The 27,674-nt window shown below is 34.2% G+C and overlaps 1 protein-coding gene across 6 annotated transcripts in view; it reads left to right on the top strand.

Moving 5' to 3' along the window:
* PCLO (piccolo presynaptic cytomatrix protein) overlaps positions 1 to 27,674 on the top strand; it is a 253,191-nt gene that overhangs the window by 181,853 nt on the left and 43,664 nt on the right. For 2 of the 6 annotated variants that reach the window (XM_045578495.1, XM_036429573.2), the window contains exons 11-21: positions 3,203 to 3,311; positions 3,852 to 3,919; positions 5,051 to 5,265; positions 6,881 to 6,931; positions 9,969 to 10,093; positions 12,532 to 12,558; positions 17,088 to 17,181; positions 17,856 to 17,927; positions 20,006 to 20,186; positions 22,187 to 22,381; positions 23,702 to 23,776. In XM_045578495.1, the coding sequence (XP_045434451.1) occupies positions 3,203 to 3,311; positions 3,852 to 3,919; positions 5,051 to 5,265; positions 6,881 to 6,931; positions 9,969 to 10,093; positions 12,532 to 12,558; positions 17,088 to 17,181; positions 17,856 to 17,927; positions 20,006 to 20,186; positions 22,187 to 22,381; positions 23,702 to 23,776 (1,212 nt within the window). Of the gene's footprint in view, positions 1 to 3,202; positions 3,312 to 3,851; positions 3,920 to 5,050; positions 5,266 to 6,880; positions 6,932 to 9,968; positions 10,094 to 12,531; positions 12,559 to 17,087; positions 17,182 to 17,855; positions 17,928 to 20,005; positions 20,187 to 22,186; positions 23,846 to 27,674 lie in introns of those variants that run through there. The other 4 variants (XM_036429574.2, XM_045578496.1, XM_045578497.1 and 1 more) reach the window with 4 other exon arrangements.

The raw sequence follows: 27,674 nt of genomic DNA on the forward strand, positions 1-27,674 counted from the left end.
TGTTTTGTTTCTATATAGTCTTTTCACATCATAGAATGGGAATGAAGTTGAAAAACCACCTACCAAATATATTTCCCTTGAAATCCCATAATCCCACACATGGTATTTTATGGCTTTTGATCTTTTTGAATGATAATAGTTAAGTAACATGTCATTATTGCTTTAATTTGTACTTTCTAATTACTAATGAGTATGGACTTCTTTTCATATATTTATAACACTTGAAAATTTCATGTGAATCATCTTTATTTTACTCATTGCCAAGATATTTCTTTTTTTTTTCTAGTGGAATGTATTTTATTACTTTATATGAAAGCATAAGATATTAGCGTATAACAACATAAAGATGGTGATCATTATAAAGGTGATGAATTGTGTATCACCTGCCACATACAAGGAACTGAAAAATATCTTTGAAATAAATAAGTCTTGAGCTTTTGTGTGATATATGAGTGGATGTACAATAATCTATGAAAGTTTAACTGTTAATTCAATACTTTTAATATATAGATGTTTTTGAAGTATTGGCCAATATTAAATATGGACAAAGAAATAACAGACATGAAATTTTGTGTTATAAAGAATAGCTTTTGAAAGTTTGAGGAACATATAAAATTAAGTAATCCCATAAATATGAAAACACATTTGAGAATCTTTTATGTTGATTGTTTTTTTTAATTAAAAAATCAGCTCATTATTATAATTTTAAATGTTGATAATATTTTAAATATAAGATTTTGAGCACTAAATCCTATTATCACTGTTGCACATTTGGCAAAAAAATTTAGATTATCTTAGTTTTTCTAATAGAAATTATTAGAATAGGTACTTTATAGGAATATAATTGAAGAATTATCCGAACACTCTCAAAGTTGAACAGTTGGCTAACATACATGTTGATAAAATTTAAATACTATAAAAATGTAATTATTTGCTCAAAATGCTAAGTAATAGATTTAACCACTTATGTGTACACTATCTTCCAGGAATTATTTCTCAAAGTCAGAATAAAAAGTTATATGAAATTTGAATATGCTTATATTCAAATCAATTAAATGGTAAAATATTACTTTAGTGAGCTGTATTTCCATGTAATATAATAATTTTCAACAAATTTTTGAATGCATTTTACAATAGAATTTTACAATTTACCTATTTTTCTACATTACTGTATTTGATGTCGCATGATATTTAATTCGCAAACTGTTAAAATCATCTTATGAATTGATAAGGAGTTATTTGTATATTCACTTGGTTATTGTAGTGTGATTTTGTAGAATTTGTAGGAAGTTGGAGTGGCAATGCAAAGAGGAAGTGTTAACTAAATGACTATTCAAGTAGTCACGTTCCCTGTATTATCTGATACCATTGGAACCAAGAATAAGGATAAAAGAACTGGAAAAAATCTTTGAACTATAGTATTTCACCATCTCTGGTGGGAGACTGAGTGAATGGGAAAGTTTAGCAGAGCATATTATATAGTTCACAATCTCAGATAAATACCTAGGCAAGACCCTAGTTTTCTGTATTTTTTCCAGTAATGTTATTGATGATTCTAAACAGTTTTGTTTTGTTTTTATGACTACAAGCATTTTTTTATTACACTAGATAATTATATTTTGTAAATTTGCACTGTTATTTTTGAGATGTGAAAAATAAACAGGTAAATCCAACAGAAGTAGCATTAAGATTATGCAGCTGCTTCTTTTCATAGAATATTCTCTACAGAAAAGTGACAGTGCAATTCCTGAATTATAACACCATTAATTTGATTCCATTCAAAATCATCTGTCATAAATAACTATTACTTCTTAATAAAGGAAAAGAATGTGTGTTTTTCCTCTTTCAGTACTAATTTTTTCTTTAGTGGGGTCACCACTGTCTTTTATGTTATTTTCTCATTTTATGTGTACAACAGCCTGGGATTGTTGAAATAAACCTAAGGTCCATCTGAAGATAAAGTTTTCGTGGAGTAAGTTATGGAAAAGTTGTTTTTGTTTGTGTAATTGTGGGCATTTTTATAGACTTCTTTTGCCACTTCACTAAAAGCATTTCCCTTACTTGCTTGCAACTGGTAATATGCTTTTCAATGTATGTCAAAATCATTAAATATGTTAAGAACTCAACCATTGAAATCAATGTTGAGCAATAGTTAATTTCACATAGGCATCTGTGAAGCACATTGAAAATGTAATTTATCAATAAGTATTTTTATTTCATTATCGCCTACTATGACATACATACATTTTTTTTCTCAGGTAAAGCTGGTAGCCTTCATAAATATGTCGGCACTATAACTTTGGATTGTTTTATCTAATTTATACCCAGCTCACATAGTCACATATTAGAACCATCTGATTTGTGCCAAGTATTTGTTCCTAGATTATTTTGACAGCTCATATTAAATGGACCAAAGAAATTAAATGTAAAATGTTGAAATATTATATGGTACTACGTTTTTTGTATGAAATTTTTTTCCAATAACTAGTCTAGCAAAGGACCCAGTGCAAAATGAAAATGTAGAAGACTTTGTTCAAACATCATTAAGACTTTCAAAATGGCAATAGCAAAGCATTAAGCCAAGCAGAGGACCTTCTGAGCACAGGGCCTTGCACTCCTTACTGCACAGGCAATACGCACTCACTTATTAGTATTTCTGCTGCTTCTAGTCCGGAATATCTTGCAGGCAATGAAGAAAAGACACAACGTGGAAATCAGTTTATCTGAGCCAAGTTGAGAGGGAGCTTAAGGGGAACTTCACAGCAAAATCCTAATGGCTTTCTTCTGCCCCTCCCATTCCACGATAGACTATGGAACTTGACACGTTTCTAGTTGCTTGCTCCCCATGAAAGAATTACATTGGTGGTCACAGTTATTTTTTATCTGGCACAAAATTGGTCTAAGCAGTATTCATCCAATAATGTTTTCTTTATAGCAGTGTGAACAAACATGCATGTGTTTGATAGAATTTAATAGGTTTCCAAAAAACGGCATTTTTGCATGTTGTGTTAGATACATTTTATGTGTTCAGGTAAGTTGATGAAACCAAAGGACATGTGGTTCCAGAGAACTTTGAACTGATGTTCTCTGAAATAGTGTGCTGAGTTGGTTTGCAAGTGCAAAGCAGTGTCTTCTATGCCCTCTGGACCTGGACTAGAAATAGCACACACTTTTCATGTTATACTTGAATTTGTCTTTTTAGGGATGCAAGTTTTGGAATGGAATGGAATTCCTTTAACTTCTAAAACATACGAAGAAGTGCAGAGTATCATTAGTCAGCAAAGTGGGGAAGCAGAAATATGTGTAAGACTGTGAGTTTTTCCCCATCTTTTTGTTTCCATTTTTTGGCTATTCATGGCTCTTTTAATTTAAAATTGTTAAGGTGGAACCTTTGCCAGTCAGCAAGATTTTCTGTAATTAGAAAATAAAGAGAATACAAGTTGTATAGATTTCTTGTGTTCAGAATCAAAGTTTAAAGCGTAGAAGGAATTCAGATAATTTTGTCTCTGACTAATGTCAATAGCTCTCCCCTTTCATACTTTTATTGAAACATGCTTCATATAAATGAAAACCAAAACCCATTTAGATTTCATGGATGTGTATGGTATTTCAAAATGAACTTACATTTAATCCATAAAGATTTCACCTTAAATTATCATTTTAATCAGCTGACTTTTAATGGCATTGCCAATATATATTTGATTAGAAGGGTGAGCATGCTTTGAAATTGCTTTATATCATTAACCACTTCTCATTTACCTACTTAAAAAATATTCAGGGTAGTTGGGGAAAGAGCCTTTTGTCTCAGGCTTCCTCAAATTTTTTCTTAATTTTTTTGTTTTAATTTTTAGGGACCTCAATATGCTCTCAGATTCTGAAAATCCCCAACACCTGGAACTTCATGAACCACCAAAATCTGGTAAGTGAAAGCAATCTGCTTTCAACTGTGAGTAAAAATGTAGACATGGAAGTATAGCTGCTCCTTCACTTACAATGGGGTTACACCCCAATAAGCCCATCATAAGTTGGGAATATCCTTAAGTCAAAAATGCATTTAATACTCCTTACTTCCCAAACATCACAGCTTAGACCAGCCTACCTTAAATGTGCTCAGAACACTTACATTAGCCTACAGTTGAACAAAATTTCTAAAATAATGCCTATTGATTATAAGTTGTTGAATAGCTCATGTAACTTATTATGTGTATCACTTTTGCACCATTGTAAAGTGGAAAATCGTTAAGTCAAACTATCATAAGTTGGGAACAATCTACAATTATTGAGGCAATGTAGCTGTAGATAAAGATATAAACAGTTATAGATGAAAATAAAGTGATAGACTGATGGGTGTTTATATATATTTATCTAATGGTAAAGAAAATCAAAAGCATTGTAGCTATATTTTTTTTAGCATTCTAGGGGAAAACACATTTGCATGTTAGACCCATTAAAGAAATGTATATTAAATTCTTGTTGTGTGATTTCACATTTTTCATTTAGGTCAAATATGAGATTAAAAATATCACTTATTCCTTCGTTTAACAATTATATATTGAGCACTTCCTGTGCATTCGGAGTCTGGGTTACTACACTAAATAAAGAGACCAAGGCCTCTTGAAACGATCATACATCTGCAAATGTAAATATGCTCTTGGAAGTTTCCCCCTTTGAGAAAGTTATAGTTAAGATTTAAAGAAGGAGAAGTAGCTGATCATACAAATTATGACCAAATTATGAATAAAATGGAATATTTTATCTTCATACAATTTCCTATGTAAAACATTAAAAACATTTCCTGAAGATGGAATAGGAAGCTCAATTTCCCTCTATAACTCAGAATTCTTTTACTCTTCTGTGATCCTTCTGGACTTCTAAGAAATAGATACATAAAGGTACAATTATTTATCTATTTTTAATTGTTTTTATTTATTTTTTTAAAAGTAGGTTGTTATGTAATATTTTGACTTTGTCAACTAAATTCGAATCAGTTCCATGGTGTTAAGTACCTATGAAATCCAGGGACGTATAAAGCCTTTTTATTTTGTTGTAGTGGATAAAGCAAAGTCCCCAGGGGTGGATCCTAAGCAACTGGCTGCAGAGCTCCAGAAGGTTTCGCTACAGCAGTCACCGCTGGTCATGTCCACCGTCGTGGAAAAAGGATCTCATGCTCATTCAGGCCCTACATCAGCAGGATCCAGTTCTGTCCCCAGCCCCGGGCAACCAGGGTCCCCCTCGGTGAGCAAAAAGAAACACAGCAGCAGCAAGGTGAGAAGTGCGCTGTGACTTTTGAGTTGCTTTCTAGTTCCACCTTGTTTAGACTAGTAGACAGGAAACACGATATCATTTTCTAAGATGTTATGATTTCTCATTTCCTAATTATCTACTGAAGCAAGAGAAAAAAACACACAAAAAAACGGACCAGTTTTCCATTTCTGCATTCTTATGAGTTCTCTGTGGTACCCCTAACAACTAAAAATGATCCATAAGTTTATTCTCTATGTTAAATCTAGTTAGGTTTGTGTGCTCTTGTCAAAAAGCTGACTGTTTAAAAAAAAATAGGTTACCAATAATCACACTTTGCTTTTTTTTGGTCTCACTTTTTACTTTTTGATCTCAGTTATTCCACAACTTTCCTCATTGAAAGTCAAGAATATCTGGTTTTAGAAAGCTCCCATCTTTAATTGAGGGGTAAATAGTTTCAGGACTTGTGTGGTCCTTCTTTTTCTAGATTCGGTTTTCTTTCCTTGAATTTTAAGTATTAATAGTAAAATAATTATGAAGTGAAAATCATTGTTCAGTAACTGATATTTTATCCTTGGTAACCAGAGCATAATTTCAGTGCTAATAAATGACTGTTCATATAATGGAGTTGAAGGAATAAAGGATACATGGCTTAGAAAATTTAACACATAGCCCTTAACTTTGCTAATGATTATATTAGTATTTTCTGTAATTATTTCATAGAATAAGACCTGGAATATAGCTGAGTCCTTTTGATTGCTCTCATTTCTAGGCTAAAAATTTAAAGGAAAAGTTGGCAAAATAAGTATATACACCTAAACATTAAGAATCTTTTCCAGTTAATTACTGAAACAAAGCCAATATATAACATGTAGGGGGGGCTATGGCCTTTTTGTAGAGTGGTAAGCTGGCCTCCGTTTTGGGAAATGTCTCCCTAAATTGATGCCACATTCCACATTGCCTGAAATTCTATAAGAGCTGAGGTCAGGTTTGTCATCTCTCCTTTTCTACAAATATTTCATTGAAATGTAACAAATTAGCAATTAGTCATTGATTCAGCAGTATGAATCAGTTTACCAGACTTCATTCCTATTTTTAAGGTTCTACTAATATAAGGAACTAATTAAGGAAATGAGAACTCAAATAAAATGGGATGGAATTAAAATCGAGTGTGAGATCTTAGAAAGTGATTGCCTGCTATCTCAGTCTAGAAGGGAACAGGAATACCCAACAAAGGAGATAAGCATGGATTTCATAACTCCTTTCTGCTAGGCAGCTGTTGTATAAAAAAATACATATTTTTTATTCCTTCATAGATCTTTACATCCTATGAATATTTAAATAGAGTACATTGAACCAAAGCGTTCATTTTCTTAAGTAATTGAAAATACATTATTGCGGTATAAAGTTATAGCTTCAAACCAGGCTAAACAAAATGAAAAACAGATTCATGTGGCTATAAAATTAAACATGTATTGAGAAATATAAGCAGACAGCATAATCTGAAGCAGATAAATGGGTGAAATATATTTTCCAGGCAGTGTGCTCTGACCAAATAGAAATTAATTTCAGGAGGAAGTTGAAATGGTAAATTTTATGAAGGGTTTATCTATTATAATGTATGTTTTTAATATTACAGCCTACTGATGCAACAAAGGTTGTCTCTCATCCAATTACAGGAGAAATTCAGGTATGAAAGTTTTGTTTTGTTTTTAATCATCATTATGCAATCTTTTCTGATTATTTCCACCCCCTGGTCTGCTGAAGTTGTAAACACTGTTAGAACCTTTTCTGTTTTAAAACACAGACAGATATAATAAAGGGGAAAAGTACAATTGCAAAGAATAGTATTTTAATACAAATATGTCTTTTCTGAAATCTAATTATATCTTTGGAATTAGATACCTTAAAACCTGCATGAAGCCTTAGTATAATAGAATTAATATATTTTAGGTCTCATTCCCTTTATGTTTGTTGAATGTATTTCCAACATGACAGATTCTCCTGGAAATTTGAAGTTTCTTCTTCGAGAATTTCATGAGTTGAACACTGTCCTCTGGCTAATAATTGTTAAATACAATTGTTAAATAATTGTTGAACAATTCTTTTAGAGCTGTGTGTATTTTTTTACTGGGGGGAGTAGGGGAGGGTCATGACTAATTTTAAATTTTTGAAGTCATTTTAGTGGATTTTAACCAAGAAAATAGAAAAAAGTAGTGTTAATCCCTCCTTTTAGTTCTGTGTATGTGTGTTTCTGTGTTAGTGTAATATATTGTAACATGTATTTCCTACTGTGCATCACAGTAAAAATATTAGAAAATTGTGGTCTAGATGATAGCAAAATGTACAGTAGTTTAGAGTAGATAAGAAATGTCCCATAGAAAAAAAATTAACACAATATAAAACAATAACTTTGAAAATAGTAAGTTCCTGATAAAGGAATGAGAACAATGAGTCTTAGCTGCAACTCCAACACATTCTGGAGGAAATGTGCATGAAAGACTTCACAAAGGATAGCAAAGATTTGACCTAATTTGAGAAAAAGCAGTGAGAAAAGGGAGTGCGTTCCTGGAAGAAGAGAAGGTATGGGGAAAGGTTCTGCTGCCAGACAGGCATGAGAGGAAGGAGGCAGCTTAGCTGCCGTGAAAGGGTCCTGGAGAGAGAAGTTGGAAAGAACCTTCAGGGTGAGCTGAGGGGGAGTGAGCCACTCAATAATAAAATGATCAGTAAACATTTCGGAGTAAGGAAAAGACTAATTAAAAGGACTACGCAATAAAAACTCATTCAGCAGAGGCCAACAGGAAATATTACAAAGGGGCTAACAGGCAAAGTAGTACATCAAGTGACTGTCCGACCCAGCAGGACGGAGACTGATTGCGGATGTTCTCTAAGTCTGACTGCCCCACTGCTGTTTCCCACTCCTGGGCCAGGCCCTCATCCTTCATTTCAGACAGGAAAAAAAAAGAAGAAAAAAAAAGCTAGTCTTCCTGATTCACAGTTTCTTTCTCTCGTTCTCTTTCCCATTTTTAAAAATCCTTCTTGCTTCTGGGCCAGTGTTTGCTGTGGTTTTTGTTGTCGTTGTTTGTTCTCATGTTGTTTTCTTTTCCCTTGTGCAGTAGTGTTTAATTTTATAGTAGACATTTATACTAAAAACATTCCCTCATAATTCTTGGGGTATTTTTTCCTCCCTTTTTTTAAACCCCCTTATACATTGGCTTCAACTCTTTTTTTTTCTTTTTTCTTTTAGCAAAACCTTATTCTAAGGAACACTTTATGTAGACACCCAAACAATGACTGCCAGTAATCCTCTGGGTGAGGATTACTGGGGACAGGCACCTCCTTTTCTCTTGGCAGTTACCTGTCAGCAATGCTAAGTGTTCTCTAAGGCCCTGCAGAGTACATTTCAAAAAGCACTCTCTTGAAGCCTGCAAGTTTTCATTTCAATAAATGGTTTTGGAGGGGGGGAAAAAACACCACAAGAAATAGTTTTGGTGCTTTATCAGTTAAAGATGGACTTTAAGGCTGGCAGAGAAAGGAGAAAATAGGAAAGAACTTCTTAAAAATTTGGAAGCTGTTCTGAATCTCACTGAAATTAATTTCAGAGTAATTGTATATTTCTGTATTCATTGTAGCACGCAGTTCTAAACTTCCCAATGCTCCTTCCTCTTCCTTCACAGCACTTTGTTTCATGATGCCCAGACTCTGGGCTTTTCTGTGTAGAGAGAAGTGATTGAAGATTCCTTTTTTTTTTTTTTTGCCATAAAACATGATAACCAGATCAAAATTCTGCTAAAGTTAACAATTATTTTAATTATGGAATTTTAGATAAAGTTTGGCTCATCTGAATTATCTCATTTTCAACATAACTATTACATAACTGTTTTGTATGATTATAAAATTTGTTAGTATTTTTATTTATGGATTTTCTGCTTTGAAATACAGATGTTTTGCTTTTTGTTAATGTAAGAACATTAGTGGTTACTTCACTTATTTGGAATCATGCAGACTTCTCAAATATTTATTAAAAATATAAATATTTTACTATTCGGTGACAATTTTGTAACAGCTATTAAGCATCTACGAGGCGATGCGTCTTTCCTCTTCAGCTTCTAAAATTGAAGAACAAGATTTGATTATCTTAGCCTCTCACTCTCCTAGAAAAATAGCAGAACAGAAAGAAAAGCTTCAGTTTAACATCGCATAATGTAATATAGGACGAGGTACATTTTACACCTTCTGAAATATTCCTGCATTTCAGTAGTGATAACTTTATCTTTAAAAAATGATTCCACCCACTGCTAATTATTTGGTGAAATGCAAATGACATTTTCTAATAAGTGTATCAACTAGTTAATTTAATTTCAGAATTCCAATAATTGTATGCATGAATGTTAAACATTTACTCTTTTCCTAAAAGTAGATATTTCATTTAAAAATGCAACTAGAATCCACTGTATGATTTTCCTTCTAAATGAATTTTAAACAGGCCAGGAGTTTTACCTCAGAAAAAATGAATGGCACTTTTGCTAGTCATTAACATGTGCCTGGGAACTCCCAATTAAATTATGCACTTAATGGTCTGTTCAGTTTCAAGTAAAATGGAAATGAGGATTGATGCTTCTTATGAGAACAAAAAAGAAAATACTTGTCAAATCTTGACTGGTAATGTTTTTAAAATAAAAACAAAAACAAAATAATATTGCCAAATATGTTCCTATCTCTTTAAGCTTCAAATCAACTATGATCTTGGCAATCTCATAATACACATTCTCCAAGCAAGAAACTTAGTCCCTCGAGACAACAATGGTTATTCTGACCCCTTTGTTAAAGTGTACCTTCTTCCAGGGCGAGGGTAAGTAAAGAAACAATTTCTTCTAAGTAATGCATTCCCTTATTTAAAAAAGAATGATATAATATCTCCCAGTCTCTAATTTTAAAGAGTTTGATGTCATTTCCTTACTTTTATCCACATGAAATATTTATTCATAGGTAGCAGATCAGGTGGAATTAAAATGTATAATTAAGCCTTAAAGGATTCTAGGAGAGCCTTTAGTCACAATAAAGCCTGCCTAGGTGAGAGAGAGCACATCAGTGATTACAATCTGGAAGCCAATTCTGCTATGGCCATAATCAGATTGTGTGTGAAATCATTTAATGAAATTATGTGTGGGGGATTTTAAAATGACCTTGCATTCCCTCATTTATTTGTGGAACCAATGTTCAAGGACACATAACTTGGTACTTTATATCAAGGGACATATTGATATATTATTCAATATCTTAAATGTTCATTAAGTGATGTGTTGATGCATCCTTATTCACATGCATATTTCAAATCAATTTTTTAAAAATACTAATAAAATAAGATAAAAACAAGCCAGCTGAAATGTCTACTTTGGTAAATAAAAGAAAATTATCTCTGAATCTGTTGTGTGTTATATAAACTGTTCATATAAAGCGAAATCTTTATGGAGATATTTAATTTTCGCATAATAAATGGAAATTTTCTATGTTCTAATATATAAATCAATACTCAAGGATGGTTTCAAAACAGTGATTTGGACCCAGCAGATTGTTATACATACTGTATATGAACAATTTATATTAGCCAAATTAGCATAATGGAAACATAAGTAATCAACAAAAATTTTGGATTGGTAACTTGAAAATTCTGGTTTTATTTTTGTTCATTTTGTTTATTTTTCAATTTAAGGAGTGACATTCAAATATTAATTTTCACTTGGAAATTTTCTATTTCCTAGCCAGTCATGTTTCATTTGGCCCACATATATGCCCTCCATACAGATTATTTTAAAGTAGATGTCAACTATATAACTTTTTTCTGCAAATACTTCAGGATATGTTTCTAAAAGGTAACTCATTTCAAAAATAATCATAATATCACCTATAACCATATTAATTTTTTTAAAATATATAAGTAAATGCCTTAATTTCTCCAATTGCTCTATGATATTTTGCTAGTTTGTATGATGACCTAATAATTATAGAACATTTTACACATCAATAACATAATACATATTCTTTTCAAGTGTATATGGAACATTCACCAAGATAAACTATGTTCTGGCCTATAAAATGAACCAACAATTTAAAAGCATTGAAATCATACAAAAACTTGTTTATAACTGTATTTGGTTTGTTTGAATAGGATCCAAATTAGAGTTATGCCTTGCATCTGAATCTGCTATGTGCTAATTATATCACCACAGGCAGATCACCAAATCTTTGAGATTTAGTTTGCTTATTGATATTGAGAGAGCCAAGGTAGGCAGAGCCATACTTTTTAGTTTGTCAGGGGAATCAAATTAGATAACATTCAGAAAATAATTTGAAAAATGCCAGATGCTCTAACAAATTCAGTATACAGCCTTTAATTTTATCCTACCTAATAACTTTATTTAGAAACATATCACTGGTATAAATTAAATAGTTTTAATTTATTTACTTAATTTATAAAGATCACCAACTAGCCATATAGTGCAAGAAAAGTTTTTATTTTATGGCAATTCATTTATATCTTTATGTACTAGTTATAACTGTAACTTGACTAAATGTTTTAAACATGAGTATAACAACAAACTGATAACTTAATTCTGCCTTTGATTTAGGTCATTAGACCTTCAGTGTTATTTAATCAGAATATAATTGGATAAGAGGAAATCACTGGCAGGGGTCTATCTCTGTTTAACATTTGCTAATGAATTAAAATAAAACACTGTCATTTAGTTCCTATCTTTGATAATATCCTGGAGTATCATCTTTCAAACAATATTAGAGTACCTTTCTTTTATCTATTACAGGACTATGTTTCAGTTAGACTATTACACACTTGAATAAGCAGAAAGGACAGGCAGGTTACCTAAATATGTCAGTCCATTCTGGGGTAGCAGGGTAAGGTGGGGGCTATTGTGAAATGAAGAGTGAGATTCCCACCGAAAGCCATCCTCATGCAGTTTGTCAAACAAAGCATTCTGCTTGGTGGGATTTGGCCTGAAGGCAGCTAATATGCTACTCCTGTTCAATTCCTAGTCCTTTATTAAATTACTCCCAATTACTACAGTGGCCGAGGCCTCTGGGTTGATTGCACTTGTGAGGTATTATTTCTGCTTTAGTTAAAAGATTATTTTCTGCCTCATGTAATTTTGTAGGTTAAGGTATTGCTCCTTAATTATTATTCTCATGTTTTCTTCCTTCTGTCCCTAACTTTTTTCTTTCTGTCTTTCCTACTTCCTGTCGTATCCTTCACTTGCGCTCTTGGAATCAATGCAGTCAAGTCATGGTTGTCCAGAATGCAAGGTAGAGTTGGCTCTCTTTCAGTGTTAAGACAGTACTATGCTGTACTGTCTGGAGTTTTTCATTTTATTTTTGCCTTTTCCTGTACATACACCTACAGTTCAACTTGGGCTATAGTTGTTATTTTCTATATGTTGGTGTCTGTGAATTAGACAAATAGCAAATTGTTCCAACCAAAACATTAAGAAATAGTTTTAGCAGATGTATGCAATAGAACATTAAAAAAATATATATTTAAAACATAAAAAGAGTATGAATAAGGAAATGTCACCCCGAAATTAGGCATATTGCAAGTTTTGTTTGTTTTTAATACGTTTTTAATTTCAGAGAGGCAGGGAGAGGGAGAGAGAACTAGAAACATCAATAATGAGATTCACTGATCAGCTGCCTGCTGCACGGCCGGCTAGGGATCCAGCCCACAACTCGGGCACGTGTCTTGACCAGGAATTGAACTGTGACTTCCTGGTTTATACATCAGTGCTCAACCACTGAGCCACATGGCTGTGCGCAAAAGTTTTTATTCATGATGCTTACACTGAAATTCAGGTAGCCTCCCATGTGGTATCATGCCTTCCGTACACCTGGGTGTTCCGTTACAAATTTTAAAAAGCTGATCATTTTCCAAAGGAATGAACTGATCTGGATGTCTATACTAGATGTGTATCTCATCTTAAAGACAATAGTTGCTGGTCTTTATCCTTCACTTAGACCTTGATATGGAAACATTTCCACGCCCCGATACCTTCTGCACATCAAAATGATTGCCATGCGATATAGGATGCCATAACCTGCCATGCGATATAGGATGCCATAACCTGCCTGCTCTAGAGTGTTAGGAACAACACATGAGCATCTTTTGTTTGCCAATAGTCAGAAACTGTGGCATCAGTACATTGTCAGCTTGGGCTATCTCTCAAAACACAACCAAAAGTTTCCATGGGCACATCTCATTGCATTATAAATGAAATGTGTTATTCAGTTTGGGAAGAGAATCTTGTACCATCTGTAGCAATAAGGTTATGGGAATTTTAAACCCACCAGAATATTTATGGTACAGGATTTGTTTTTGTCAATGACATTAAAATTTGACATTTTTACTAATCCTGACAAGCTGTGCCCAAAAGAGGCTGTTTCTGGTTTTTAAAGGCTTAAGTGTTTAAGAATTTTAAAGAATAAGATTATTCACTATGTCTGTCCACTGCCCAGAAACTTTTTGTTTCCCTGTAGCTCCATAATTATGGCAAATAGTAAAAATACGACTCTGTGAAAGGTGGCTTGATTGGACTGGCTCTGTCATCTCAGGATGCCATCCGGATCTCAGACTGACACGCAAAATTACTGATTCCAAAGAGGTAGTGTCATTTTGGAACAGACGTTATCAGCCACTTTATTTAGAACCTCGCTGTCTTTTAGCCAGAGAAATTGGGGGGACATTGTCAGAATGACAGCGCTTGTCTGCATTTACCTTCGAAGAGAACGTGTTTCCTGAGTGTAAGTAATGATTGAAATAGCCTAGGCTGTGTTGGATTGCAATTTGGAAGACCTAGAAATCACTTTCTCATCCTATATTTCACCTAGAAGTCACTTTTATCCTCATCTCTGAGAACTGGCAATGAAAGAAGGAATTACAGTATAATGGCAAGGCAATGACATTGTATGTTAGGCTAAAGGGGTCAGTGAGTAAAGTCTTTTTAAAAAAATTGCATTTGGATTTCAGTCCTGCCAAGGACAGGTAGTGAGGTTTCTCTAAAACTATTTCTTTTCTGCTAGATAGGACTTACAACAGGCCTCCTCCCGGGCCTTTTGTGAAACACCTGGAACAATATACCAAAAGTGATCATGGGCGGCACTTAATAAGCTCTCAATAAATGGTTGCCGTTGTTACTGCTCATAACATGTACAATAAGCTTCGTGTAGCCAAAGGTCAGTTATCTCTGAGGGGGGGAAAGATACAGAATGCTTAGGCTACTCAACTACCTCAAATTATTTTTACAAACACTATATAGAAAACCAGACATCTTTCTTTTCTTCAGCTTCAATAACAAAATGTAGCCCTGGCTGGTGTTGCAAAATGGTTAGAGCATTGGCAGAGCACCACAGGGTGAAGGGCTGGATTCCTGGTCAAGGGCACACAGCTGGTGTGAAGTTTTAGTCTCCGGTCCTAGTCAGGGAACATGAGGGAGGCAATCAATGGATGTGTCTCCCTTACACCTATGTTCATTCTCTCTCTCTCTCTCTCTCTCTCTCTCTCTCTCTCTCTCTCTCTCTCTCTCTCTCTCTCTCTCTCTCTCTCTCTCTCTCTCTCTCTCTCTCTCTCTCTCTCTCTCTCTCCCCTCCACCTCCATACCTCCCTTTCCAGTTTCTCTATAAAGCAATGGAAAAGTTATATATACTAGGGTGAGGATTAATAAATAATACTAATAAATAATGTAATACATTTGTCATTTCACTGGTCCAGTGTTTTTTTGTCTTCTTTCATTTTCTCTTTACCCTCTGCTCAATATACTTATAATCACAGAAAGTCCAAATGTCAGCCAAGAAGAGGCTAAAGAAAGAAAAAGAGAGCCTGAAGAGCCCATGAACTGAATAACTGATGGATAGAAATAAGGCTCTGTGAGAGATCTCATCCTGGTTTTCTTTCAGTACCCTTTTGGACAAAGTACATAATTTTTCCCATTAATGAGAGTTTGCTATCACTGAAGCTGGTTTTAGCTATCATTAGCCCTGAAAACCTAGTTCCTGGCTGAACTTTCTCTAAACATCCTTGTTAGTATATGTGATTTCTGCAGTCCCAGGTGTGGTATATATTTACAATTTGAAGGCCAAAAGTTATTTCACTGCAATGAATTGTGAAAGAAAAAAAGTATGTTTTAGGGGTGCATCCAATAAATATTTAGCACAGACTGTGCCAGGTACTGTGCTAGGTTCTGGGGTTAGAGTTGACAACACAGATATTGTCTTTGATCTCAGAAAGCAGAGGAAAAGAAAGTGATGGTCCATAAACACACCAGTACAAAGAAAAATAACTTATAAAATGGGATGTGCTCTGAACATCTTCTAAATCGAAAGAAGAGTAATTTTGGAAAAATTATATACATTTATTGAAAATATACTTTTGCATTAAAGGAATATTGCAATATTGAATATATATATATATATATATATATACACACACACAATAAAGAAAAACTAAAATTTTAAAATGAGGACCTTAAATATTATTTAATTTTATAAAAGTTAAATATAAAGAAACCATCATATATTCCATTCTTCATTATCAAGTCATTGGTCAATTTTATATATGATCTTTTTATCAAAATTTTAAATTAAAAAGAGAAACTTAGAGAACTGTTTTCAGCTGGATTAAGGTAGAATGATTATGTTTTAAATATATCATTTTCTGTCCATTTTAAAAGCATATCTGCTTATGACTGGCCAATAAGAAAAAATAAGTTAAAACTTCACAGGAATGAAGGTTTAGTCTGTTTAGTTGTGTGTGTGTGTGTGTGTTTTTTAATATATATATATATATAAACATCATGCCCATATTGAGAAATTGATTTTTTATTTTCATTCCTTATTAGAAAACTTCTTTGATTATTAGATATAGCTAATTGTCCTAATATAATATCATTATGTAATCTTCCCAGGAGGGAATGTAGTGTGTTTACTAGACAAGGAAGAAAAAAGAAATTGAGCTCCACTATTTTCTCAACCTGAAATTTTGCTCATATTTAACCCCCCCCTTATCTGGCCATCTTCAACTTGTACTTGTGTAATGTGGCAACAAGCCCATTGGGATCATGCTCAAGATGGTCAGGACATGATAATTATTTTTAAAAAACACTCCAGTGTTACTAAAGGAATAGTTTTGTCTAGCCACCTCTGAGTGTCAGGAAATTCAAGTGCAAAAGGACTGCAGAGGAATTCATTGGCATTTCCATAGGACAGCCAGGGATGATGAAGAGGGCTCCAAATAAGGTGTGTTTTCCTTCACTAATCATAGAGGCCACATACATTGATTCTGGAGAGAATTAGAGAACCAACAAGATTAAGCTACTCTATTAAAATAAGCATCTAAAATTTTTCCCAAACCATTTTAGTTATTTGAGTACATTTGGGAAAAAGTAAATATTTATAGTAATTATTTTTAATTCCACAACACTCTTAGGATATACCATTCAGAATTTTCCTAAGCAACTCTAAAATTTACCTAATTTTTAAATATTTTATATGTACATGTATCTGTTATATTATCTATATGAAATACATATATTTAAATAGGAAATATGTAAATTGACTAAAAACTTTAAATTGTAGGATAAAGCAAACAAACTAAACACGACTCTAGGGCAAATAAAACTAAAGGCATCCAACATATTTTTACATTTTCATTGTGCATTTAACTTAAAGTTAAAACCTGATTCAAAACAAAATATCATCTTAAAATATCTGCATGACCTTCCGGTTGACTATGAACTCATCAGTTATGATGAATAACCAAGGTAACTCTTTCTTTTCTTCCAATTCAGTGCTGAATACAAGAGAAGGACTAAATATGTTCAGAAGAGTCTTAATCCTGAGTGGAATCAAACAGTAATTTATAAAAGTATCTCCATGGAACAGGTATGCAATGATTATATTCTATGTGACAGATTTAGTATAATATATGAATACTAATGACAAAGATTATTGAAAGACTATAATCTAAATTTCAGAGAGAAAGACAAATAGAACAGCAAGAAAACATCCATATCTAATAACTTACAAATGAGTTTTTTATTTTGAAATGAAGTTTATTATTTGCCTTCTGGAAGATTTCTAAATTGACTATGAAGGTGAAGCTGGATATGAATTGTGACAAGGGTTTTTGAATTTAAAATAAGTTAAATTCACCTGCATAAATAAGAAGCACTATTGTATTTTTTGGCAATTTACTGAAACCAAAAAACTAATCCAAATATTTTATCTAAATAACCTGGACAGTTTTGCAACCTATGAATCCCATGTATTTAAAGTGTATTTATAGATTCTAAATTCTACTTTTAAAGATGGGGGTAGATTAACAGTTTATTAATAAAATTTACAAAATAGTGAGGTCTCATGATATTATACTAGGTTGGAGTATGAAGTCATTGATATGTTAGATAATATTTAGTATAAACCCACATAATTTCAGATAATATTTCAAGTATTTTTATGTAAATTTAAGGAAGTAAAAATAAATGAGGCTATAATATGAGTGTAATGAAAATTTATGATGAAAAACGATGTGAATGACATTTTTATTTGAACTGTAGCTCAAGAAGAAAACACTGGAGGTGACAGTCTGGGATTATGATAGATTTTCTTCTAATGACTTTCTTGGTGAGGTGAGCCTTTGCTTTTCTTTTCCTTGTTTGCTTTTGTTATAAACTACCAATTAGTAGTGCCTTATGCAAAGCATGAAGTTTATCAGATAAGTACTTCTGGATAAAGTCCTTTGCTAGATAGAATTTATTTTCTAATTACTCTGAAAGATGGATAGCAACTTCAGAAATGGGTTTTACTTTGCCACTTGATATAATTTATAATTAATTTGCAAGATGAAATTATTTTTTACTCATTTACTTTATTGCACAAAATACACATAACAGTCAAAGAATAACCATTCAGATACCACCATGAACATTATTATTTAAACATTAAATATGAGTTTAAGAATTTTTGCAGTTCATTTTATCCTTATAATATATTCCACTAGGGATGGAGGTAGAGTCATATTGCTATGTTTCAAAATTTTATGGAATAATCTCTCACCAACTGAGTACAGAATTAGGTTCATTTATTTTAACTTGCCTTTGATTTTTAAAGGCTTGCTTTTTCCAAATTTTTTATCGAATTTATTGGGGTGACATTGATTAATAAAATGATATATCAATTGGATAAAAAGATATATGATCATGATTTAAATTCAAATGATTATGTTAAAGATTTAAAATAAATGTATTATATATAATAATAAAAGTATAATATGCAAATTAGGCCAGGCATCCTTCCTTATGACCTTCTGGACATAGCTGGGCCTTCGAGGGAAGCCTGGGTCCCAGGTTCCAAAGGGAAATTGGTGCTTTGGCAGCCAGGGGAAGGAAGGCCTACTCTTGCATGAATTTCATGCATCGGGCCTCTAATTATATTATAAAATGTCTAGAATTTTTTAGAATGCATTTTCAGTTTATTTAATTGCTATTTCTCACTGCATGTATGAATGGTGTGACATTTTACATTCTTATTTCTTGCAAGTATCCAGAGAAAAATCTTTCAAATATTTTAAGAAGCAAACTAGAAGAGAAAACAACGAAAAGTCTTATATAAATTCTTAAGGAATCTAACCTAAACATAAAATCTGGTAGCATAAGTCAGATCCTGTGATTGTTATAATCATATTACAAAATACATATTTTTGTAAGTGGTCTTTGCTTAAAGCAGAAGTTATAAATTATTGTTTAAAAAATAATCTCCAAAAAGGTATAACATTCTGGTACAACCACATGGACTAATCTTGATCTTAGACAGGATATAGTGTTACATCTGACTTAATGCCCCCTATTAAAAAGCTAACTTATTGAAGTTCTTATAATGTATTATATTAACATGAACATAGAGAATATCTTCATTTTGCTGATGATATTCTTTTTAATATCTTATCAAATCTAAGATGCAGCAACTATAAATTCCATTATTAACCACTAAGAAAGTAAAAATGCTGCCAATTCAACATGACACAGTGCTTTCTCATCATAAACTTAGTTATATCCCTATTTCAGATGTGAACTAACTATGTTTTAAAATAGAGGGAATATGTTACTAATATTTCATTAGTTTCATTCTTTTTTAATTTTGTCCCTCTTGTACCTAAAATCAAGTCAAAAATGCTAGCCACTTTAAGGACTAGAATGTGTCCATTTAACCAAGTTTTATTTGATGAAGCAGTTCTTCACTCTACCTTTTTATAACATCACCAAAAATGCACTTAATAGTTAAAGATTTTATTCACCAAACATTCATTATGTATCCAGTATGTGCAAGTTCTTTTTTTTTTTAATGTATTTTATTGATTTTTTACAGAGAGGAAGGGAGAGAGAGAGAAACATTGATGAGAAAGAGTCATCGATCAGCTGCCTCTTGCACACCCCCTACTGGGGATATGCCCACAACCAAGGTACACGCCCTTGACCAGAATCAAACCCCGAGACCCTTCAGTCCCCAAGCCGATGCTCTATCCATGAGCCAAACCAGTTTCTGCAAGTATGTGCAAGTTCTTATTCCCAATAGCATGGGTGAAGGCAAATTAGGAAGACAACCTCATCATCCTTTGGTTTGTGTCTTTGAATAAATTTCAGATCACAGAATAAAGTAATGAATTTATTATAGCTTAATTTATATATTGACTTATTGTACTCTTTTTCAGGTATTGATTGATTTATCTAGCACATCTCACCTCGATAACACTCCCCGGTGGTATCCACTCAAAGAACAGACTGAAAGCATTGATCATGGCAAGTCCCATTCTGGTCAAAGCAGCCAGCAGTCCCCAAAGCCCTCTGTCATCAAAAGCAGAAGCCATGGTATCTTCCCCGACCCGGCCAAGGGTAGGAGATGTTTCAAGCAGAAAAAGCTTTTGTCTTTTTGTCCATTCAGTATCTTTTTTAATATGAATGCCTGAATACTGATTATATTTTGAAGGCTGTTATATTAGAAAGTATTTAATATACTATTATGCAAAGAATAAGGAGAAATGGGATATAGACTCAGATGAGCTCATGATTAAGTTCATGATCTTCACTTCTCTGACTTTCCAGTTTTCAACCTGTAAAATGGAGAAGGTTGGGTTATATGAGCTATTGGATCTTTTCCAGCTCTCAAAATCCATATTAATATGATTTCATGAGTTGAATTGGGGTATTTCATAAAGGAAACATAAAAATTCTCAAGTGTTTATTGACTAGACATAATTATGACTTATACCTATTTCTTCTAATTATTTAAATCTCTATTTTCATAATTATATTCTCAGCCATTACATGTATTATTATACACAATTTTGCACCTTCCTTTTATATATCATATAAAAAAATTATGTTCTGACATTTACCTAAAACTTTCCTAAATATTGGACTATGATTTAAAAAAAATAAATAAAAAAACAACTAATATCAGCCTGGTTGGCATGGTTCAGTGCTTGAGCATAGACCTATGAACCAGGAGATCACAGTTCAATTCCTAACCAGGGCACATGCCAGGATTGTAGGCTTCCAATCAATGGTTTTCTCTCATCATTGATGTTTCTTGCTCTCCCTCTCCCTTCCTCTCTGAAATCAATAAAAATATTTTAAGAACAACTAATATTATTATTTTAAATCTTCATCTAAGGACATTTCTATTGCTTTTAGAAAGAGAGGAAGCGAGGGAGAGAGAAAAAGGGGGAGAGAGAGGAGAGAGAGAGAGAGAGAGAGAGAGAGAGAGAGAGAGAGAGAGAGAGAGAGAGAGAGAGAGAGAGAGATTGCCTCCAGTATAATACTGTGCCAGGGACTGAACTCAAAAACTGAGTATGTACTCTGACCAGGAATTGAACCTGTTATCTTTTGTTGTATAGGATGATGCTCCAACCAATTGAGCCACACCAGCCAGTGCAACAACTAATCATATTTTATAAATTATAATGTCATGCCTTGCATTTAGCGATAGGCACAGCATTCCCAATTGAGTTAGCTTATACTTTGGGAGTATTACCAGTTACCCTATAACACAACATTAATCTTGATCATAAATTGAGTGACTGCCTATATGAAATAACCATGTAGTATCTTACCTTAATATGCTGAACTACTAAATACAAATTTTTATTTTAGACCTAAATATTGCTTCCTTTTCTCCTCTCAGAGAGTACATCAACTTGAAAAGTGGTTCTTTGCCCATTAAAAAGGAATGAATTGTAAGGGCAAATGTCCTAGGAAATAGGAAACTGAGGCTATCCATGTCCAGTAGCCAACTGAATTGATGTGATAAACCACTGATACAATGAATGCTATAGATTATTTAGATGGAAGAGTTTTATAGGTTAATTATGAATTCCATTTAGTCAGATCAACTTTGCCCTGATTAGTGTTCTGGAAGATCATGAATTTAAAGACCCCTCTCTATGACTATCTATATAAACATTCTCAAAATCACCTGAGACAAGGATTCTACAACCTCCCCTTGTATTATCTCCTAGTGACTCACATGCCTTCATCCAAGAATTCACTACATTTTTACTTACAGCTCCCCCTGTTACAATATAAGCCTATTGTCTCTTACCTGGCCCCTACTAGAATTAGCAGAGCTGCTTTGTGAAACTATAATATATTCATTCACATAAGGATCGTTAGAATGTATTCTTCTCAAGATTTGTCACCCATTTGCCTTTCCTCCCCAAAATTGCTTCCCAAATGTGTGATCATATTACTGTATGGTGAGCAGTTTCCTAAAAAGAGCCAAAAAAGAAACAGATGAACCTAAATCTCAAGACGGCTTCAAATTATGTGAGGCCAAGCTTGACAGGAGGAATGCTGGGCCAACTCTGACTCACGTTTTACTCTCTTGTAACCAGACATGCAGGTTCCCACCATTGAGAAGTCCCACAGTAGTCCTGGCAGCTCGAAATCCTCATCCGAAGGCCATCTCCGCTCTCACGGACCGTCTCGCAGCCAAAGCAAAACCAGCGTCACCCAGGCCCACCTGGAAGATGCGGGGGCCGCCATAGCTGCTGCCGAAGCCGCCGTGCAGCAGCAACGCCTTCAACCAAGTAAAAGACGCAAATAAATTCCTCAGCATGGCAGCTTAATGTTCATCTGTTGCCTTCCTTTCCTGCTGTCCTTTCCTGTTTGCTTTCTGTCTCTGGCACATCCTGCTCACTCTGTTCTCTGTCCCTTTGTCTGTGTAAGAACTATCAGTACATAATTATGCTCTTTCTTATTTAGAGTCTTTTAATTTACATAGACTGCAGTAAAACTGGCTGTTTCTCCTCTGTCTCCACCGTCCATCCAACCTGGCTAATAGTATTTGATAGCTGTGTCTATGGTGTTTGCAGGCAAACAATGTTGTGTGTCCTTTTTGTGTGCACTTAATTATCCTATAGAATACAGGAATTATAAGCACAGTGGCTGCCAGTTTTCCAGGCATTACACCAAAAAAAAAGCACACACACACACACACACACACACACACACACACACAGGCTTTTAAAGCAAATTATACACGAGATTCTTGCATCTAAAAACACTCAAAAATTCGAGGTGGGAGAGTAATTGTGACCGATAGTCAAGTTCTAAAACATAGAGGGAGAAGCCATTTCAAGCTTAAAAACTTTAATAGATAATGCATGTGGAAATGCCATAATTTCCCATGTGGAAATCTTTTTAGTCTTTTGGAAAAACAAATCTGTTGAAGAAAAGCACATGTCTTATATTCCCAAGAAAGTATATAATATTAATAATACGTGAATAAGCACATGTGATGAGGCAGAAACCTCATTAAGGAGCACAATCAGGTCCCTCCTGTTGGATCACACTTTGTATATGATAACAGAGAATTTATAGGTGGTTTTTTTCTAACCATTGGAATTCCTTTGAAAGTCAACATATCAATTGAAGTCTAACAATTCATCCATTTTAACTGCTGTCTATTCATTTAACTTGTGAAAACAGTCAATTGGTAATATGAAAACATACCAAGTACAGATATTTTTACAAACGTAGATACACTGTTACTTCCAAGAGGCATTAGCCAGACAATGGTGAGAGATGAACGTTCTCCCCATCTCCCAGAGTCGTCCTGTCCAAAGAAACAGCCAGTTTTAACCCCCTTTAGTGCTGTGCATGTGGTGTCATTATGGCATTTGAAGACACGACTTCTTTAACTAGAGCAAAAGATCACCTCTGTTTGCATGACTAACATCTAAGCTGGTTCCATCCGAGGATACATACTCTGGGTTTCCATTTCACCCACACTGCCACAGCAGCACATACAAGCGGTCAGTCTAATCATGCCAGGAAGCAGCACAGGCACAGCATAGCAGGAATCCTCCCCATTCAGAGAACTCAGTCTGATAATCTGCCTCCACCAGCCAATGGCAACCAAGACCAAAGCCAGCTAGCCCTCAGGAAGGCGATGTCCGATGGACCAGTCAAGCCAGAAGGAGGTGAGCAGAAAGGCACTATTCAAAGCACACAGCAAGAACATTCCCCAAACATTAAAGCCCTCGCCTCTTAATTGTTAGAGATTGTCTGGTGAAATATGTTTATCCCCCTTTTTAATGTGCTTTTGTGGGCATGGCATTTCAGGACGTCATCATCACCATGTAAGTCCCAAGATCAGCCCCGTAATTATACTGACTACAGCGATTTGTATTTTTCTATGCTCTGGGCATCTCTTGAGTTTTTGTTGGGGAAGTAGATTAACAGTATTCATATTGCAGAATGGAATGCATGCGACTAACCTCATCTGTTCAAGCATGACTATAAATATGTTGCATTGTGATAAAACTTTAATCTGCTCAAAATTCGAGTTAGCATACCAGTGAATATGTAGATCAGTCTTTGTTTACATATCATTTCAAGTGTAACTTTTAAAAAATTCGGTGGATTTTGGAAATTCTTAGAGGAAAGTAAAGGAAAAAAAAATTGTTAATGCATTCATTCACCTTTACATGGTGAAACTTCTCTTTATCCTACAGACAGACATTTTCCACTCATGTTTTCGTAGTTGTTAAGTGTATCGTGTTGGGCATGTGAATATCCAAGTGCCTGTGTAATAAATAAAGTATCTTTATTTCATTCATAAACTACTGGGTTCTGAGCCATTGTTATATGATGCAGCTTAAAATGAGTGTGTCAGTTTTTGCTTTCTCATTTGATAACCTTGCAATAGAGTATTTATAGTCACTGCTCCATTGTTAGTGAGTGCTCTAATAACAGTGATTTGGGGAACAGACCAAAGCTTCATGCCAAAAACATTATAAAGTAGGTGGGAAATTCTTTCCAAATAAAAGTATCAGAGCTCACATAATAAACATGCAAATAAGTAATGGAGTTGGGGGACCCCTAGGCTCTCTTCCACTCTTTCTTTCTCTCACATCTGATCTATTTCACAATCTTCTCAGAGTCCTGGATAGAGGAAACAAATTCTATGAGCCCTTGCTGTAGAGATGCATCTAAGCTTGATTCCATAGCTGTGTTCAGAAAAGAAAGCAAGCTTATCTCTGTCCCAAATTTGACCCAACATTTGTGAAATTTTCCCTTAGAAAGAGTGCCAGTGACAGGAATCAAATGAGAGTGATTATAAAATTATCTTCAAATTCAATTCAAAACCATATATAAAATATTGTGTTGTGTGGTTTTTTTTTAAATAGGATAGTGTTTGCCCCTAAGTCTCTTCTAGCCATAAAATACTTTGTTTTATGATTCTATGCTTTCCAGTTAAAGTCAAGCCTTAAACTATTCTATAGAACTTCTCTTCATTCTCAGGAAAACTAAAAAATTTAATACACTCTTATCCCAACTAATCAGATATTTAGGGCCTATGGAAAATATATGTGGCAATATAAAAAGCTAACCACTCTGATGTTTCTTTAATTATGTAGCTAAAATTTTTCAAAATTGGCACTATAATCCTCATCTTGTTACTAGGCCTACGCCTTAGCTTAAAAAGCAATTAGCTTAAACATTAGCATAATTCTGAATGTGCCCAACATAGATTAGCTCCAAAGCACAAATTACCCTTTCCAGTTAGCCTTACTATGGTAGTGCTTTTCTAAAGTACTCAAATTCCTCCTCTGACCTTTTTCTTCCATCAAGTAAGTTTTGTTGATTTCTTAATGGTATTCATTTTCTTCCTTCAAATATTTCATAATCATAAATATTGAAGTAGTCAAGTAGTTACCTTATTTCACATTCCATGTTTAATTATGATTTAAGTACTACTATATAATATTTTGTCTGATTTTTTCTATCAATAGATATTTTTGTTAAAAAATTGTAGCAAATTGTTTTCAATCCCCTTTCTTTGAATAATGCACTAATGGATATTCTTCTACCTTTAAAGTGCTATGATTGAATCTTGAAATCATTTTTTATTGAAATTATAATCAAAAGGAAATCAATATACCATAACATAGAGTCTTATTTAATTTTATTTTAATAGATGATAAAGCAAATGCACTGTTTTTTAAAATCTAAATATTTTATATCCCTGCTACTATAAATGTACCAGGAATATAATTCAGCCATGCATTTTTCCAAACAACTAGTGGCAAATATAGAATTAAATTTCTATAAAATGTTGTATAATGACTTTAAAACTTAGAGAGAAAATGATAAGAGATGTAAACATATGAAAAGCCATCAAGTTCCTGTTCACTAACTGCAGAAATAAGTATTATTACTGATTTTAAGAGATTGGATAAAAGGCTCCCATTTCAAACCTCACAGGTGAGTTCATATAGTCCTATCTGCATTCTGAAAATAATGCATGGAACTAATTCTTCATGTCTTACAAACTGTTTTGTCGCCCATCTTCTCATTTTATCACACCAAGGTGATGAGGTATTCATGGCCTATGTTGTTCTGAGTAAGCAATTTGAGAGTCATCGGGCTAGAATAGACTTATCTAGCTAGAAACTTTCAAAGTCGGCAGTATAGCCTTAGTCGTAAGGCCTAAGCCTTTGCTTTTTAAGTACACTAGCTCCTTTGAAATAGAACTCCCCTGATTGCAATAAAAACAGTTGTCATCTACGTATTTATTCCTCACCCAAGTTCCAACACATGATTAGAGGTTTCTAGAAATGAATATAATTTAGACTTGCTGCTCTACCTACATGATCCTCTTTTCTGAAGGCTGATGATTAAGCTGCCACAAACCCACGAAAATAAAATCCTCTCACTGCACAAGCACAGTGTGGTGTCAGGAAGCAGAACCCATGGAGGAGGCTGTGTCATTTCTGCCAAGGGTGACGGAATTGTCTCTAAAGAGCTTTTCAAGTGTTTGTGGTTTTTTCTGTTGTTGTTGTTTTGTTTGTTTCTGAGATTTTCAGCAGATTTCTGCTTAAAGTAGCATGAAACATGGGTCAGGCAAGAATTATGGAGTGAGCCAAAGGAACTTTCCCTTTCCCTTCGGGGTTTGGTTGCATGCTAGGAAACCTGAGGAGAAGCATTGTGCCAGATTGTGCCAGATCATCCTGATGCCTAAACAACTCTTGCTTGTACTTAGAAATCCCTGGAAATGGCTTTTTTAAGCCGTTTGGGTTGAACACAGGCCTGTTCTTTTCAGAAAGTGACACTACCCAGGGAAGAGAGTTTAAAAAGTAAAGAGTTTTTTTTTTTTTTCTTTTGCTCATTTTGTAAACCATATCAGATGAAAACAAATGGAAGCACTCCCAAAAGCCTTGCAAATGAATTTATTCAACATTCAATATATGCAATTGGAAGTTCCTGAGCTATTTTTGTTTGGGGCTAAGATTTTGGGTGAATTTTAAGTTGAGACCCAGGAACACAGGGTGAATAGAAATCTCCCTTCACTCTGGGCAAGAAGAGCTGTTGGGATGGGTTGATGAGGTTAGGTGAGAAGAATCATGGAATTAGTTGTGTGAGGGACTTTGAGTTTCCTAGGTGGAGCCCCATTGTAGGAGAAAAGCTTGAAGCTACTTTCACAGACCAATCCTGCTGGAAACCATGTTCAGTGAGGCTGACTGTGGCCCCTGTCCCTGAAGAGCTTCATATGCTTACCTGGCCGTGGGGAACTCGGAGTAAGCCATCACTCTGTGGAGCTGCTCTCTTGGGCAAGTGGTAGGGGGCGGCTAGGGTGGGATGCGGGGCGGGCACTGGGAGTGGAGGGCATTGTTTCAAAAGGTAATTTTTTATTTTAAGAGTTTCCATATGTCCTTTGAAGTGTGCATTTTCAACTCTTTCTGGAGCCATCTAACATTTATTGTCAGTACTCTCTGCTACACATGCAGAGTCACAGACAGTAAATGAATAGCTCTGGCCATATGACACTGTCTCTTGCTGATGGACCTCTGTTCACAAAGACGAATCCACTGATCT

The sequence above is a fragment of the Pipistrellus kuhlii genome, unplaced genomic scaffold, assembly GCF_014108245.1.
Source record: "Pipistrellus kuhlii isolate mPipKuh1 unplaced genomic scaffold, mPipKuh1.p scaffold_m20_p_10, whole genome shotgun sequence".
NCBI classification, from domain to species: Eukaryota; Metazoa; Chordata; class Mammalia; order Chiroptera; family Vespertilionidae; genus Pipistrellus; species Pipistrellus kuhlii.